The 19523-nt window shown below is 36.1% G+C and overlaps 1 protein-coding gene across 1 annotated transcript in view; it reads left to right on the top strand.

Annotated features, from left to right (window-relative positions):
• The window catches only part of LOC139447195 (uncharacterized), a 467168-nt gene that overhangs the window by 255764 nt on the left and 191881 nt on the right, over positions 1-19523 (top strand). The window contains exons 15-16 of the mRNA XM_071228411.1: positions 4659-4769; positions 19156-19249. Coding sequence (XP_071084512.1) covers positions 4659-4769; positions 19156-19249 — 205 coding nt within the window. The remainder of the gene's footprint in view (positions 1-4658; positions 4770-19155; positions 19250-19523) is intronic.

Consider the following 19523-nt stretch of genomic DNA (forward strand, 5'->3'; position numbering starts at 1 on the left):
AAAACACTTCATACAATCTTACTCTCAACAATGATAATAAATGGACTATGATCAAAGCAAAAATCGAGTGGCTACTGAATATTGTCATTACCCCACCGTATGTGATGACGGGTAAGGCACATAATTTAACTAAGATGATAAATAGTGGGATCGTACTCGGGGCTTATATCCCCTCAAAACGAAAAAGTGTGTTAGTCTCTCCCCTGCCAGAAAACCCAGGCCATATGTTATCGAGTCATTCAGCATAAAAAAATGTTAGTTTAAATTTGGTTACTGAATTCAATGATATTAAAGATAACTTGAAAGGATATACCCGATCATTCTACAATTATTATTGAAGTCTTGTTTGGGGATGCATCAGAAGATGCCTTCGAGATATTACCAGGTCTATCAATTAAATGGCTCAAGCGACACCAACGTCGACGTTGTAGTATTATTTATGTAGGAGCATCACCCGTTGCAACCCTTGAGGGGGTCCAAGTTAATAAAAGTGACAGAACAGCATTTCTCTTACTAAGATATTTATGTCGTATAATATACATTTGATAAGGTTGATGTATACTCTCAAAACATTGAAGCAAGATCAATTAAAGACTAGTATATGATATAATAATATACATTATGAGTTTATATCCGGCGCTCGATGAAGTGTCTGAAAAGGTGGATACTGTTGATGGATTTCGATTACATCAAATAAGCGACATAAAACATTGAATAGAGAAGGAGAGGGAGATGAGACTTGGATTGTATAAAAATTATCGTAGAGCTGTGAATGCTCTCGACAGAGTTGACAATGCGCTTGTAACAGCTGGCATGGGACTCGGGTGTTGCCGGTGTTTGTTTATTATCAACTATAATCGCCGTGCCTATCGTGCTCGGCATGGAAATAGCTGCCGGAGTCTTAGGACTGGCAGGAATAGCAATAAAATTTATTTCTCGTAAGTTGCAAAAGAAAGCATTAAGACATGATAATATTAGGATTCTCGCCGAAGCAAAGTTGAACAGCATTAAGGACCATATTTCAACAGCAATGATCGATTGTAAGATATCCGAGGAGGAGTTTCGTTTAGTGCTGTCGGAACTCACCAAATACAACGTAATGAAGCAGGAGATTTGATCTAATTCTCGTAAGACCAGTGGTATTAGCGAAGACGAGAAAAAAAAGTTCATAGAACAGGGAAAGACAACAAGCGCGTCAATTATTCCGTGCCAAAACCAAAGAACTGGTTGGAGATTAAAAATAGATTGCTTGATCACGTTGAATCACACTACAATAATTTAGACGAATGCTTACATAAGTGTATAATAATGTCAACAACATTTATGCTCCAGGACAAAATTATCAAATGGCGAGAATTACCACAGGGTATATATTATATCAGTGATGTAAAACCAACCAAATACGGCCATCAATTGTTTCTTTCCAATTTCGAAAAAGAGTATATACATGTAGTCTTGTCTCCTAGTAAAATGAACAAAGAACTTAGTAAAAATGTTGAATATTACTTTGTTCAAAATAATGGTATGCGTATGAGTAAAAATAATAGAGAATATTTTCATTACAATTTAGTTTAGTCTCATCATCGTTTTTGTGCTAAAAAGTCCCTCTGTGGAATCATTGATTGGCTTCAGGTGGTGGTGAGCTAGAGCCAGTTTAACTTAATCTCATGATGATCGTTGAATCGCATCATTGTTTACGCATAAAAAATTCCCTCTGTAGTAGTGGTATTGGTATATAAATCTGGCTCCAGTGGGGTTGAGGCAGAACCACCATTACCTATACTACTTATTTTATATAATCCGCATGGAGGAACAATATCCCATACATCTGAAGCTGTACAAAGAAACTTATTCAATGTCACGTGTCTTTGTAACAATCTAATATTTTATATAATCCGCATGAAGGAACAATATCCCATACATCTGAAGCTGTACAAAGAAACTTGTTCGATGTCACGTGCCTATGTAACAATCTTATATTTTATATAATCCGCATGAAGGAACAATATCCCATACATCTGAAGCTGTACAAAGAAACTTATTCAATGTCACGTGCCTTTGTAAGAATCTAATATTTTATGTACCGGTATTACAAACATGACAACTTCTTATAGCCCCTCCAATCATCCTTTGTCATACACATGGGTTTCTTATGTGACAAATTTTCCCTAAAAATTCTCGGAACTTTTCCGCTGCATCAAAACCTGTAAATAACAGATGCATTTTTTTTGCGTCATACCTTACAACTATATATCCAAACCCACAAGAAGTATGTTCTTGGGTTTTGTTTGTACAACTACATTCAGTAGTGTGTTCGGTATTTTCTATCTGTTTTATAAGTGCTTCAAAGTCAGCATAAATTATGAAAGGTGCTGGTATTTGATTACAATGATGTTCAAATTTTAATATATTTTTATCCTCTTTAGGCATATATCCATCAAGATAGTCTGCCCAACACCTCTGCAGTCTTCTCTATGTGCTTCTAAACCATCTTGTCTGCTGTACCCATGCAGACATCTTTCGCAGAATTATTTCTTTTCCTTATGGTTTGATTGATTGTATAATCACCTGTTTAAACTCTTTAACCACATGAAATGATATTTACCATCTTTTTCAACCAGAAATAAAGTTATTCTAGGAATATTTTCTGGGCAGAGCTTAATTACCTTGTTTACAACAGCTCACTTAGAATGCCCCAAAACATATATAGCTAAATTATTTTGCTTTTACACCTTATCATAATTTGCGAGAGTGGTGTAGGAGCATCTATACCTTCAAAGTTGAGTCCATCATTTTGGGAATAGCTTGAAGGCTTATCTGAACTCAACTGATCATGCAAGTTTGTTTCAGGTGTTTTCACTTTGGTGTCAAGTCTCATTGGTCACCTTAGATGGCGCACATGATAACTATGTTCAAGTTTTCCACGGTTCTTTAAAAATGTCCATAGAGTTAGATAACAATGAGCAACCAAACAATGTATTATGGGCTAATCCTTGGAACACAATATGTTGTTTTTACAATGGCACTTCACACCCAGATATGGGTCTATTCCGACTGCTTTAATTCCACTGTACAACAAAACAGTGATTAATCAGTCAATATATTCAGGTTAATCCTTCGCTGGGTGATTTTTGGTAACTCAAGTGATCAATCCTCTTTTGCTGCACTGTAACATGCATATTGCATTTCACCCCCTTCAGAGCTGGATTTATGACCCAGTCTTAGATTGAATAACTTTCCTAGACCAAAAGAAATGCCAATCGGGGTTTTGTCAGGTAATCTGAGTTGTGCTACCACTTATTATACCTGTAGTAAATTCATTAACTGAGCATCAAGTGAATGATGACAAATACACAGGTGTAGGGTTTTCCATATATACTGAAAAATTTTGAAATTAACACATCTCCAAATTAATAATAAAAAAAATGTGACTCAAAATCAAAGTGACTCCCCCCACCCCATCCCCAGTGGAATAATACATATCCTTACCTTAATCCAACCTATCCTTAATCAATTCAAACCGCAAATATCACCGCTTAATAGTGCTGAGTAGAGCACTTCCGTAAAAACAATAAACAATGTTTTCCTAAAAACAACACACAATTTATATGTTTACTATGTTGACTGGCATTATTAAGGAAGTTCAAAGGCAATAAAATAATTGAACCAACAACAGTTCACTGAATGATATGCGGAGAAGATGAAAAGACAAATTTAAGAATCTGATGTAGCCTTTCGATGCTCATTTGTTAGTGTCGGCCTTTGACGGTGTCATCTCTCTTAACTACTGGTGTGGTCAATGATGCCTAGTTTGACACGAATGGGTAGAACTCTTGACCTCAGCAGTGATAACTCACCGGATGCCCATTGTGTAATTCCTATTCTTTCAATGACATTGTTATATACTTGTTACAACTGCTGCTCAATAAACATGTTTGTGTTTATAATCAAGTATTTCAGCTATCCAAAGTGTGCAGTGAGTCTGTTTTATTGTTGATGGTCATTTTTGAGACATAGATGCGAAGTTTTATTAACGCAAACAAAGACCTCTCGCATTTTTGGCATTTAATTCAGGGTCACGTTAATTTCAATATTTACAGTATATATGAAACAAGGATGACAAGAGAGGAGTAATTGTGCATATGCAATGGCAAAATAGGGATTCATTTATAGCCATATATTTATTTTTAATATTATAGGTATATTGACACGGCATAATTAAATATCAAGCTATGCAAGACAGAAAAAGGATCCAAATCAATCTCAGTAGAATCCATGCAACCAGAAATGCCTTCACAGCGGGGATATTTTTTTCATTAAACTAATATATTAAACTATATATTAAAACATGGGTATTTCCAAATAAGGACATAGGATGAGCTTCCACCGTTCATTTTGTCTGATTGTTTAGGTTGAAGAAATTAATCAACATGTTTGCTTTGTAAAATCAAAATGTTTAAAGATGAAGGGTAAACAATCAGTGTTCAGAAATGCAAATAGATATTGCCTTTATTAACACTGTCCTTACAAATGGTAGCCCAGTCTCTTGTCACCCTTAGTTGAGTTAGTGGTATTGTTAGACAGCCGAGCAGTAGCCAGAGATTAGTTCCCCTTTAAGGCTTTATTGTATTGAGTAATATTGTTAAAATTGTTTTCAGGAATGAACTACGCAAGGCTCTTGAAAGTGCATTACTTCGCACAAGCAATGTCAACAAGAGACTGTGGTCACAGTTCTGGTCTGCACATCAGCGCTTCTTCAAACAGCTTTGGTAAGTTGGTCAGATTAGGCTAAAGACTCATTCCTTGTGGGTACTCAAGGTGAGTACTTGAAAAAGAATTATGCTGAAAGTTTTAGTGCGTAATAAACTAGTTTTAAGATCCCTTGGACATAGTTATTTCTGAATGTGTTCTTTGTTGATACTATTCAAAGAAGTATTCTGTGAAAACAAGGGTAGGATGGTGGCTGCTGCTATGGCACTAAATCTTGTGAAGACCACTACATCACAGCCGTAGGTCCTGTATTTTGGCTGTCTTCTCATCAGAAAAATCGTCAGAATTTCAACTGTAGTCTTCACTGTCAACTGTCCACAACCAGTTGTGCAAGTCAAAGTATCTTGCAACCCTTTCTTGTGTGAGAAGACCGCATTCATTCTTGGTGGTGTGGTTTTTTCTGAGTGAACAAAGCACATTATGTTTGGTTTCTGTAATGCTGAAAGTGACAGACCTGCCGTTTGACATTTCAAAGTACATGAAAAGAACAATTCATGCGTTACAGCTTCCCAAACAAACCGTAGTTAAGATTTTGAACTGTCATAAAAACACATGCTCCCCTGCACATCCCTTAGGGGGCATCTCAAAACAGGATAGGAAATTAAAGTTAGATTCCTTTGATAAGAAAGTTGTCAGGGATGTGATTCGGCGGTTAACACGAGAAAATGAATTTATTTCAACATGAAAACTAAAACAAATTCTCCTTACAGAGCATGACTTAGATATTTCCAAATGGACCATTTGTAAACTCCTTTCCAAGTTTGGATATCAGTACAAAAAACCGAAAGGCTCGAAACTAGCAATGTGTGAACGACCAAATATCATTCGTTTGCGTATCAATTATTTGCGCACTATTAAAAAGAAACGAGAAGAAGGCTATGAACCTGTCTATTTGGACAAACCTGGGTTAATGCCTGCCACACAGCGGCTTACCAGTGGTCTCACCCAGATACCAGAGAGCCACAGTGCAAGATCCTCCCTGGTAAAGGGGAGCGCCTGATTGTCCTCCATGCAGGCTCCCACAGAGGTTTCCTCCCTGGGTGTGATCTAGTGTTCAGATCCAGATCTACAGATGGCAGAGACTACCATACCGAGATGAATAGTCAGGTTTTCACTGCGTATGTTGAGGAGCAGCTCCTCTTAGCACTGCCTGATAAATCCTTGGTGGTTATGGACAGTGCTCCCTATCACAGTTGTCGAGATCCTATTAACCGTTGTCCAACCTCAAAGTCCACCAAAGGTGAGATATGTCAGTGGTTGGACAACAGCTGCATTGCTCGGCCCACGAAAGCCCAAAAAAACCTGACTACTACCAACTGGTTCTTCAGAACAAACCCCCGCCCTCTTATTTGATTTACAACATGTTGAGAGAACAAGGTCAAGAAGTGCTTAGACTTCCTCCTTACCATTGTGACTTGAAACCCATCGGACTAATCTGGGGTGTTTTGAAAAATATGGTTGCACTGCAAAATAAGACCTTCAAGCTTGCCGACGTCGAGCAGATTGTCTTGAAGGGATGGGAGAAATTACAGATGTACGTCCGGCAAACTGTGTCCAACATGTTATCAAAATTGAGGAAGAGTATTGGAAACAAGACTGTATCCGACCAGATACTGTCCAGCCTGTTGTTGTTCATTTAGGTGACAGCACAGACTCCGAATCTGACAATGAGGGTATTTCATGGGACCAAGAATAGTGCAATACATATACCCCTGTTTCACTACGACATGGAATAGCCCGAATTACCACGGATATGAATTCTTACAAATTCGTACATATTCCTAATCATTTCTTAAGAATCTTAAATATATCTTATTTGATTCCCAAACATTCTTGTAGTTCATGGGATTCGTGAGAAAAAATTTGTTTATCAAAGAATTTCTAGGAATCGTCTATGAATTTCAGGTTTGTGCTTTTTAGTACATGTCGTAATCGGATCTTGTGCACTTTGTGCAATTCTTGGCTCAGAATTTGATTCTCTTTCACCTGAAACAGCCCTGAAAGTCTTGAATCATCTACGAAAATATTAAAATATTGTCTTCGAAACCATAAAGCAATAATTTGTCTAAATGAATAATTACGTATGATATATTACTCCTAATAACATGATGCAGGAAATATAATAATGTGGCAAGGAATGATACATTCAGGTCAATAACACTGACCTGAAAAAGAATGCAAAAATAATTGGATAAATATTATTAAATAACTGCTTGAGTCGCCCAACGCTAACACTGTATACGTGCGTGATTCCCGTGCAACCTTTCGAGTTGTGTTGATTGGTTCAACTGTGTCATATGGCCCTTTGACGCAGGGGTAGCATTATTCAGATGGCTGTTACAATGAATGCTCGTTCTACCCGTGACGAACAGGTCTGGTTGTTGATGAAATATAGTGATAGCTAAATAGACAGATTTTTTATTCATGCACTGATTGTCTTTAAATGTAATATTCAGTTATGTATGACTGTTTAATAATCTCATAAAAACTTTGACTGGAGTAGGTCCAATAGTTTTTCAGATATTGTAGTAAACGTTGGTACCTTAAATTACCTTCCAGACTATAGCTGGGTTATTATCGAAATTGATCCTGTTTTTCATGACGTCATTTGACTAAAATAAAATAGCCAAATTTAAAAGTCAACCCACCTCACACATTGCTTAAAAACCTTGTGAATCCAGTGCACAGATTAATCAATCAGGAAATCAATGAAACACTTGAAAAATTTACAGTTTTTATATTGAAATGTAGCAAAAGCCCTCAGTGGTGTAACAATTTTAATACTGTTATCTAATAAGAATTGTCCATGATGAAACTTTTTTTTCTATGTTGACAGTTAATTGAAGCTGTTATGCATAGGCGAGCAGTGTTTGGTTGCCTTGTCCACTATGACAATGTATTTGTGAAATTACATATTGTTATATGAGAAAAGGTATGTTTCTGTTTAAATAGCAAAGTTCATGTTGTCCTTATTTTTTAAAAGTATTTTTCAGATTGTTATTATTCTTTAATAGGTCATGCTAAATACAGTTATGTTTAAAAAGGACAATACTGAAAATTAAATTTTTTAAATCAGTATAAGTTACAAAAAGGATATCAGTGTTATCCAATTGTTCAAATAACAAGAAATATATGCCACTGACATTTTCACTTCTTATTACACACAATCTCCTTAATTATAAAATCACATATCATATTTTAGTGTCATTTTTGTGTGTTCTCAGCTTGGGATTTTGTTGTGTAATGTAAGGAGTGTTCATTGGTGGTGTCTGTTTTCCTTGTCACATGGTCCGCATGTCGGCTATATAAGCCTACCCTTTCGACAGCATCTGGTAAAGTATGTAGTCGACCTACTCGTCTTGAATCAAAACCCTTTTCACTTGTTTGTGTTTTCTTTGGCATAATGAGTTTAGGTTAGTGATAGCTGTGGGTGGGGGAGAAATAGTGTAAGGATTAAATAGGTTTGTTTGGGAACATTTCACTTTAGAGAGTTAAGTTAAAGGGGTGGTTAAAAGGGCGAGTTTAAGGAAAAATGATGAACAATATTACAGAGGCAGGGACAGGGGGAAAAGTAGGAAGGATTTTTCCATAAATTAAGTGGATGAAGGTGTGCCCCCTGTTGTTGATGTTTTTAAAATAAAGTTTAAATCAAATTTAACCCTTTGTGTTTTATCTGTTATTAGAACACTTAATCAAAAGAATACTGCCCAGGGAGAAGAGATTACAACACAAAGCACCGGAGTCAAACATCAGACCTTTGTCCTCAATTAATATCTCTACTGTCACTGGGCCCCTTTTTACAGGCTTTAGAGGGCACCTATTACACATGCAATGAAAATTGGTTTTCTTAACATAAATGCAAATTAAAGTCTCAAAACATTTATAAAAGGTTCTGTTTGTGATTATGTTACACCAATGGTACTTGTAGTTACCCCATATTTCTCTGCATTGGACACAGACATTTTCTAATAAACCTGGAATGATATATTGCCCTAAGACCCATGGCTAAATATCATAAGAATGGAATTAATTTTAATATAAATCAAATTGACGTCAAATTGTCATTGGTGAGACACTAATTTAAAATATGTTTTATGGTGTTTAATGTTGTTCTTTCAAAAATAATTAAAATCCATATTCTTTGATACATGAAAAACATGTTTACATCACATTTACCTTTTACATATCATATTGTGAGGTAATCATAAATTTTTTAAACTTATCCTGTCTCACACTTTTTATTTCTCCCTTCTTCTTCGATCCTATGCGGGAACGTGCTTGAATCATGAAAATAAATATAGCCACCACTAAATACATAGATTTGTTTAATTAGAAGGTCCATATTATGAAATATTGCTAATGTCAGTGAGGACATGAACTGTGTCAATGGTGTAACAAAATCAATCCAAGTTATTAACAAAATTGCTGAGTGTTCAATTTTTTTGTTTCCTTTCGGGACTTGATCCTATTTGGACTGAATCAAATGTGTACTAAACTATAATTGAACAATTCTATCAGTAACATAGTATTTTCAACTACCGTATTCGACATAATAAGCGCCCAGGGCGCTCTCAAAGTTAGAAATAGGAGGCTCTTATTAGAATATTATTTTGGTGAAAAACAACAGAGTTGAAAGATCGTAAATTTCGCGGTTTATGCTGACAGCCTGAAATGTTTATATACGACAGATATATTTTTTCCAGAATTTAATTTCCCATAATTAAGAATGCATATAACATACGTATTATACACCAATAAATAAGTCATGTGTACATTGATCAATCGGAAGGGGTGCTAATTGGGATTTTCACTAGCCAATATATTAGAAAATATCGCCGTGGGCGCTTATTAGAGCGGGGCGCTTATTACGTCGAATAGGGTATTCATCATGTTATGGACATTGGTGTAACAACATTTGTCAAAAGTGTAATGTTAAACCACTGACTAATACACCACTGACATATTTTTGATATTGATGCGTTTTAAAAATAACAACTACTCCACCTGCAGAGAAGCATGTGCTCAAGAAGACAAATTAGCAATCTCTTTGCATCTGACAGACAAAATCTGTTGAATTAGTGCACATGTGATAGATAACAATGTTACAAGACTGCGCATTCGTCAAAGTGAGATGTCACGTATTTTTGAAGGCCTGTCAATGCAGAAGTGACATGTCGGAATATGGAGAATAAAGTTCGCGTCATGAAGAAAGCCCAACTACGTAATGAAAGGAACTTAAAAGATGTTTTCATAGGTCATGACAAATCTAAACAGCAACGCATGTACGAGGCTGATCTCAGAACAATTGTAGAAACTGTTGGTAAGGATCGGAGATTTAACGTCAGGGAAGACACAAGACAGGGATACGACAGTCAAGATAATCGTGGCAAAGATCGGGACAATTTGGATGACACAAACAAAGAGAAGAGAGCTGTGAGTCGTGATAACGCTGATCCTACAAACCCACATAGGAGTGGGGGAAGCCAGCCCTTATTGTACATGTGCACTTAATGCAGGATATGGGCACAGAGAGTCAAATGATAGGTCATCCAATGACCGAGAGCAAAGAAGACAACAACACCAAGCTGCAACTTCCAAATACGTGAACACTGTGTGAAATATAGTAACTGATATTATTGGCCTGATAGAAACCAACTTTGTTTGTGACCAAAAAGTTCACATTGATATTTATATATGGTATGGTCACAAACGTCATAACCTACATATTAAAGCGCCCCAAGGCGTTGTTTAGTAACTTTAAGTTGTCTGTGATCGATAAGTCACATGATTATATTGTGGTTGCAACTAATGTGTATGACAATTCAGACACCTATATAAGTGTGTCTTATTTACCGCCAGAGAATTCCACAAGAAATGAAAATGCACAAGAGTTTTATGATACAGTATTAAATAATTTACATGCTTATAGAGATATTGGTTTCTTTGGTGATGATTTCAACAGTAGATGTGGCGCTGAGACAAATTATATCGAAGGTGTAGACGATCTCCTTGACAGAGACATTAGGGTCTACACAGTCAATTCACATGGGGAACTTTTGATCGACTTTTTTATTAATAGTAATATGTGTATTTTAAAGGGTAGAAATTGCAAGAGCAATGATGTTACTTTTATTGCCACTGTCAGGAGTTGTCAGGAGTTTGGTAGTATGTTAAAGTAACAACATGTATATGGTAATGATGTAAATATTATTCTGTATTTTATGAAGACTGATTTTGTAATTGCTTCGATTTTCCTGACCGAATATTGCGTTTGTGCTCTATGAGAGAAAGATGGACAAATATGTAATAGAGGTAAAATATAAGGGACATCACTCTTAAGTTGTTGATCACGATCAGCAACTTTACACGAAACTTGATGTACCTGTTGTAGTTTGTTTGTGATCCTGGCAATGGTCCTAGGAAAGGTGATATGTAGCCACTGCTTGCAGGTATAACCACAGTCACCGAGAAGGTCATATCCAATGGGGACAACATTGCGCACAAATACCTGGTAGAGCCGCCCACAGTTTGCCAACATGTGTGAATCATGTGTGTCGATCCCGGCCACTGAGCAGCAACATCAATGACTATCGTTGCTGTCAAAAGCAATCTGGGTATCTATACTATGATAATGATGTCAGTTTAAGTTTCCTTTTCCTTTTCTGTCGAGAGCTTGGATTTGTACGTGTTACCCCCACAACTCCAGGAAAGTTCGCAATATGATAAAAGTTGGTTTGGTGACACCTTATGTCACCGAATTGCAGGGGGAAGCCGACAAACTGTTTCACCATCGTGTCAGATGACCAACTGATGATGCACTGATTTACAACTCTGGAAATAGTGGGCTGGTTGACGCCTTAATCATCTGCATTACACAACTGAAACTTTCCCGTTGCCAAGTACCTTAATGTGATCAGCTTCTTTTGTATCACATTAGTTGCTGTTAAATTAGCTACGAACCTAATGCCATTTCCATCTAAATGGTATCACCGTATTAACTCCTCATCATTGTATTCATCAAGACTTTGACAAAACGAACAACCCCCTTGCGGTACTGCAGCCATTTTGTTAACTGACTTCAGTCAAACACCTTGTAGTTAAGCCTAAGACTGGGTAGGGGTAAACTTAAGTTTTTCGAATTTCTAACTTAAATCTTAAGTCGTTTTAAGACTTAAGTTCTTTTATGAATATCATCCCAGGTCAGTGTTGGATGACGACGTAGGTACAGCACTCTTGGAAAGATGGACAGGTTGCGCACACATTGAAGTTTGTGTGATGGTGGACTGTTGTGCTGAAGGTTTGTATCTGCAGAGGTTCGGTAATCTGCTGATGCTTTCGTGAACTCTTTTGTTGATGATAACTTTGTCTTCGTAAAGGTATGCATTGTCACGAAGGGAGAGGGCTTCGAGGGGATACAAAAGTCTTTATCTTTTGCTCCTGCTTGGAAGATTTTAGCCAGGGTCTGACGGTGAAGTTGGTGACTTGCTCTCCTTAGATCTTGAAGTGCCCTTCAGTAGTAAGTCAGTTCTCCTACTGAGGGAAGAAGTCTTGAAACTAGAAGTTGGTAGCCCCTTGACATGTTCCTCATAGGTGGAGGGATATTCCTCCCAATGGAATTAGATAGCTTCGATGCACAAATAACATACTGGTTTGTTGTGTGAACCAATGCTCATGAATGCATCACATGTGACGTCATATATCCATGACTCGAGATGCACCATTTATCTCATGCAGTATTAGCAAGTAAAGTTTGGAAATCACATGCAGCATATCGTGATAAGAATAAGGTCACTCTGTGGTGACACCCGACTGATTGCTATTTTTGCCATCAATTGGTACACATTGAAGACATCTCTTCTTAACCATGTTAACCTACATACTTATCTATATAATGTTCTATGGTCTGTGTTTCTTTTGGTGGTGGGTATAATTATGTAGATCCCTTCAACTTCGAATTAACGGTGTATTAAATGAATTTAACATTTAACTAAATGTAATGAGTTTGTGATAGGAAATCACAATGTCCTACACATGCTACGGGTGTGAGATTTTATTGCCAATAAAAAGCTAATGACATCCTGTAATGTACAAGACACTTACAAAATAAAAATAGTGCACCTACTTCATACACATACTGGCTAGCAAACAGTTATCACCGGAGGACCAATTATTCCCATCCCATTTTATAGTGAGCACGTGATCTCATCTCATTTTACATATCTGATGGAACAAAACTGACTCTTGTCAGGAAATATTAAAAAACACACCATGTAATCACCTTGCTCAAATACAACTTTGAAAAAGACACAGATGGTGTCATGTGACTAATTCCTGTGTAAACAAAAGTCTGACAACATGATGATGCGCATTTAGTTCTGTTGTTTACTATTTGTCTGACATTTCTTCCCCAAAATACAATTCTAAAACATAATTTAGCTATTTTTCCCCAAAATGCATGACTTGAATACATTGTGAAATCCACAGTACATAGTTATGGACAAGCATGTCCACATCAAATTTAGGGACTATTGGTATCGATAAAATGCAAATCGATAAAACTGTTATTCATTTTAATGAATAAAGTAATTGAGTGCAAAACCATACTTAATGAAAAATGAAATTTGTACAACTGAAGCTGTGTGTGATCATGGGGATAACTGGTACTGTTTGTTATTTCCACTGTTATAATTTACTCTTCCCTCGTTACAACACACATTTGATGTACAATGATAAGTGCATTTGCTCATAGTTTTACATAAATCACATTTTTTGGTAGAATCAACTTTATACACAGAAATGCACATCCAAACTTTTGTTGTATCAACTTAATCCTTGTCTAGACTGACAGTGACAGTCTACAGCAATCTATGAATTTACCTTAGAGTCTATTTGACACATCTTTAATCACCTTTCAATGATCAGCCAATTGATCAATGATGACTGAAACATGTTACTGCCACAGGTTTCATTTGCAACTTCGGAAATCTCACCCGTCATGTTTATCGTGTTGGCAATTTGTTGTCTTGTACTTGATGTAATTGTGATTAACAGACCTTTCTCATCTAATGGTGGAATTATTTGAATACATGTGTTGTGTCAGATGTTTTTGATGAACAAGTTGTGCATAGATACGCTCATGTCACCTCTCTTATTGAGGTACTATTTTATTCTGTGAAATAGCAGGTTGTTGTATGGCTGTCAGTGTAAACATGAAGTCACACATTCTAAATACAATTGTGTATAGATGTAGACCTACATTGTTCATTGGAGCAGGAACCCTTCATTGCGTGAGGGCCCAACTGTATGAACATCGTTGCCAGCTCCGACAATGTTTGGCCCTCACTCAGTTTCGTGGTCATGTGACCGGCCGCTCGTCCAATGGAAAAGTGTTAAATGGTGTAAACTTCACTTAAAAACATTGTAAAGAGCATTGTAGCAAATATCAGTGAATGCTAACATACAGACCATATACTAGTTTGCATTGCATTCAAATCCTATAGTTGCGATATTAGAAAAATCTCACATTCAAACACAGAAATATAAAAGAAAGGTGGGAAGGTTTTAAAATGTTCACTAAGTGCAAATATTATTCAAATATTATTTAATTATTATTTAATTATTATTTAATTATTAACTGCGCCATATGGCTATGCTACATGATCATCATACCAGAAATAAACAGTTCAGAAATACTGAAATAACATTAAACATAACTTAGGATACATTGCTATATTGTTATACAAAAACATACATGGAAAGTAGCTAGCAGTTTTATACTTTACTCACCTTAACAATTGTATTGTTTGTCCAAAGGTCTGTCACTTGTAAATTGTGTGTTGACTTCAAAGGTGATGTTGTGTCCAGTTCAACATGGATTGGTGTGCACAGCTTGGAACAAGACAAAGAAATCAAGGCTTGGGTTACAACAGTAGACCAAACAATGACATTAACATAGATTAACCCTCTGGATGTCGAGTTGTTTTTTCTGACGCACATTTTCCTAAGATAGGAAAAGTGAATGTTGTGCGCGAATTGCGCTCACGCGGCACTGGATCTACCTCTGGCTATAAAATTACGCAGAGGTGGAGAATATTAAATTTCCTATTTGATGGTGTAAATTTAACTGCAAATATTAAACCGGTTTTAAAGAAAGACACTTCTAAGTGTTGTCCGAGAATTTATTCTGCTTTGAAAAACAGTAAATTTCTCTGCTTTTTATCGTACACTGATAAAAGTACTGTCTGACGATTCTTTTTATTTAGAAGCTTTACGGAAACTGTGAGCAAACAAAATACTGCCTAATATCTGAACGACATAACTACATATCAAATGGAGTTATATGCGTATGTATAACAACATACATTCAATGCCAAAAATAGCATGCCGAAAATAACAAAAACTATTTTTCTCTATGACGTCAAAAGGCGACAGAGAGGTTACACACATACAAAGAAAAGGGAGCATAACTCCGCTATGCTTAGCACTAGTTCATTGTAACTCAGGTCACTTGATGAGAATTAGCTGTGGGTAAGGACAATATATTTTCGTGTGAACCAAACTATTCCAACACAAATATTGATATATTGAAACTGTATACGTTTAGTTATAAAATAAGAAATGATGAAATCGTACTTCATAAAAAGGAGGTAATAGAGAAATGGATGGCCTTATCTAACCTATAACTTAGTTCTTAGTTTCCAACATTCTCCTGAATGTTTACCGTATTCGACGTAATAAGCGCCCACGGAGATATTTGCTAATATATTGGCTAGTGAACAATCCTAATTAGCACCCCTTCCGATTGATCAATGTACACAAGACTTATTTATTCGCATACTATACGCACTCATGTGTTATATGCATCCTTAATTATGGGCAGTTAAATTCTGGAAAGATATATCTGTCGTATATAAACATTTCAGGCTGTCAGTATAAACCACGAAATTTATCTTTCAACTCTGTTTTTCCACCAAAATAATATTCCAATAGAGCCCCCTATTTCTAATTTTGAGAGCGCCCTGGGCGCTTATTACGTCGAATACGGTAAGTGTAATTTGACTAATGTTGCATCATTATTAATGGAGCACTAGCCTTATCATCAAATAAAATGAAATACCAAAAAAATAACACCATTCCTTTTGACGTCACGGCTGGTTTTATGTCTTTGATAACGTCGGAGAAAGACGACACTGCTATTTTGATTAATATATATCTCCCCTAGTTTTGGTATAGAAGATCTCAATGTGTGAAACGGAATTTGACGCTTTTTCGACACAGCATAAAATGACTGCTTTCACCAAGTAAATAATGTCTTGAATATGTAAACAATTAGATAGTTTATCGTGTATCTTAATTGGACAAGACACGCACCTGTTTGGCATCAATTTACGTAATGAAATACCCAAAAGAATATTTCAAAACAACCAAAATTATATTCAATAATCGACATATATTTGTTCATTATTATGTTATTATTTCTTACACAATAAAAGATACGAAGAAAGTTCTATTGGTATAGAATTATCAGGATAATCATAAACGTTTGAACCAACGGGGTGCCTGGCATTGGTTTTATTTTTATACAATTCCTGGAGAAATAAAGTAAACAGTTTACTATCCTGTGATCTCAATATTGAAAAAAAAATGAACCCATTGATTATATAATGCAAAACGAGAGGAATAATTCGTAAATTCGCACCTGGCGAATCGTTAGATATCACAGTTCTGTGTATCATACGACTTAAAAAACAATTCCAAGACCAAGACAATTCTTTCAGAAATGTGTGCATATATTTTCATGAAAAATGTTATCCATTTTGTTAAAGTAATATATTCATCCTTAGTTGTAAAATAAAATAAAACGGCTATTCATGTACATTGGTTATATGAACTTATAATATTGACTATTACACATTCCAAGAAATACGTACATGCTGCAGTACACTATACAGTACACTGCAGTATCTTGTAACACTTGTAAGGAAAGAAATATCATATTCGACACTATAAACCTATCAATTCTTATGTAAACATTGTTCAAACAAACAGGAGATTATCAAAGGTTTGTTCATACATGTTGTGGCCTATATTTACGTATGAGATATCATTTTGAACATTGACAAATGTCAAAAGTGAAATTAATTGTGTGAAAAAATGTATACAAGATGTGAAAAATCTACATTATAACTGAAACTGTAAACAGCATGGTACAATGATCGTGTGCACTTTCATTCAAGGACCTTCACCTAAAGATTTTTTTACCAAATATGTACAAATATGTTGATGTATGACATCACTACCGGTGACCGACTCTTACAAAATGGCGTGTTCACTGTCAACAGTACGCAGGATTTTACGAGGGGACTTTCATTGATTCAGGGATCATATATACATAAATGTGAGATGTAAGTAATCAGAAACATTCTGACAATCTATGTACTGTTATTTTTTGTTATATTTTTCATTGAAACCAACGGAAATAGTCAGAAATTCCGATAAATACTGTTGTCGTCGTGCATGATTTTGCGTCAGTCATGGCGTCATACAGGACGGTAACTTTGACAATTTCTGTTTTAAATATCAAATCATTGCAATGTATCTATTTTTAATTCCCTAATTCTTCCTACGATTCTCTTCCCATGCATATTCTGAAAATGTTGAGCCAATATCTTGAACAAATAGACGAATGGATACTTCAAAATAGGAGAAAATGCTTCACTGTGTAAAATCTGAATTTTGCTTTGTTTACTTTTCGAACAAGTGCAGTTTTCTGAGCACAGCATTCGTTTTCACGCCTAACTTATTTTGCTTGATTTCATCTAGCCACTTTGTATTGGTGACAAAGACCATTGGTCATTTGATTCTAAAATGTATGAGGAATTCAACGATGTATGTATCGCAGCTAAGTTTGAAATATACGTGATGTTACAGGTGTCTCATAACCGGTGTACCTGAAACGTGATTTTGTAAACACTATCCAATATGGCGGAAAGTTCACTTCGGCGTTCTTGTTTGCATATTTTCCAAAATGTTTTAAACAATTCTGGGGTTATCGGAGACGTTTTGGAATGATCATTGGTGATTGGATAAGACAGATACCTGTGATCACTAATATGCTATTTTTGACATTCATTTCTCCGAGTAAATATCCGAAATTTAGATTTCAAAACATGCTGTAAATAATGCCGTGAGTGGTGATTTAGTAATGTGTGGATGATATCACAGAACAGGGAATTTCCCACCTTATTCAAAACTGTGAAGTGTATCTGTGTGGTTGATGTATTTTGAATTTTATTTGACTTCAAAGTGAGGGTTATAGAGGAGGGACATATATGTCCCTGTGGCATCCAGGGGGTTAACCCAACCATCCTTTACTTTAAAAGTGAACTATTCCATAACTCACAATTCATACTTAACCACTTGATATCATAGCTAGTAGATAGATAAAATATATTTACAAGTTTCATGTCATATATATCTGAAATGTCAAAGGATAAAGTCACTACATAAAATTAATCAGCCCCTGAAGAGCGTTTGCTCAAATTTGTGTTCTGTCAACACGTTTCTTCAACCACATGCATAGGACAGATTTGATACCTATATATGTCCTATAAACAACTGGGAATTTTTTTTTACATAGATTATACAATTCAAGGTCAAAGGTCACTTTGTGAATTAGACATTAAAAAGTTTTGGTACAACTTGAGTATTTACAGGAATTGGATCAAATTTCATCTCTAGAGTGGGGTTTCAATCACTGCTTTTGGTTGCACCTAGGTCACTTCAGGTCACATCATGAAACATGTTTACACTTGAAAAAACTTTCAGATCTAACCTGATATTTAAGAAAATGCAGGTTTACCACACAGTCTGAGTTGTCACTTTCATTATAATCATATCTTGAACAGGTTGAAGAATCTGGTTATTGTCAGTCCTGTATTTGCTCAAATTGTTTGGTATTTAAAATGTTCAAGAGAAAATGACAATGATCTACAATGAGCACAAATAAAAAAAGATGTCCAGTTTTAATTCTTGTTTCGGGGGCACGGGTGGCCCAGTCGTCTAAGGCGCCACGATTCGCTGTGCAGAGTTGCGTCCCTTAGGCACGCCAGAAACCTATGATTGTGGGTTCGAATTCTGGTTCGCCCCGATTATGTTTCTAGGTTTGTCTGCACCATACCCGTGCTCGTGGGTTTCACCAAAGCGGTAAACGTCTCAGACCTGCATCATTTCGGGCTTTCCTCCCACATTAAGCTGACACGCCGCGATATGACTGGAATACTGTTAAAAGCGGCGTTAAACCAGACTCACTCACTAATTCTTGTTTCTCCTGAAATCTTACTTCATAATATAGCATTGCAGTAAATATTTTTATCCTCATTGCAGTATGGGTATGAAGGTTTCATGTATTGTGAAGGAGGCAAAAGAAGCACTGGAGTCTGGTTGCTGTGTGGTGATCGGTTTGCAGACCACAGGAGAGGTAAGAACAGTTGCATGAATGAATGTCCGTCCATCAAGTGGATGGTTTCCAAGGAAGCTACCAGCACTGTCATGTTTACTGTCATGGATGACTGTGGTGTTATGTACAGATATCTCATGAGAAGTTAAAGAAAACTTAACTCTGAAAATACTGAACTACTTAACCTTTAGCCTGCTGAATTCATTTGCATAAGGCGGTGATAAGAGGGTGGACAATTTCTAACAGATGTTTTCAATCATACAAAGGTTAAGACCAAAGTGAACTCAAAAATTTT

This window comes from Haliotis cracherodii, unplaced genomic scaffold (assembly GCF_022045235.1).
Source record: "Haliotis cracherodii isolate W230 unplaced genomic scaffold, xgHalCrac1.p SCAF_7, whole genome shotgun sequence".
NCBI classification, from domain to species: domain Eukaryota; kingdom Metazoa; phylum Mollusca; class Gastropoda; order Lepetellida; family Haliotidae; genus Haliotis; species Haliotis cracherodii.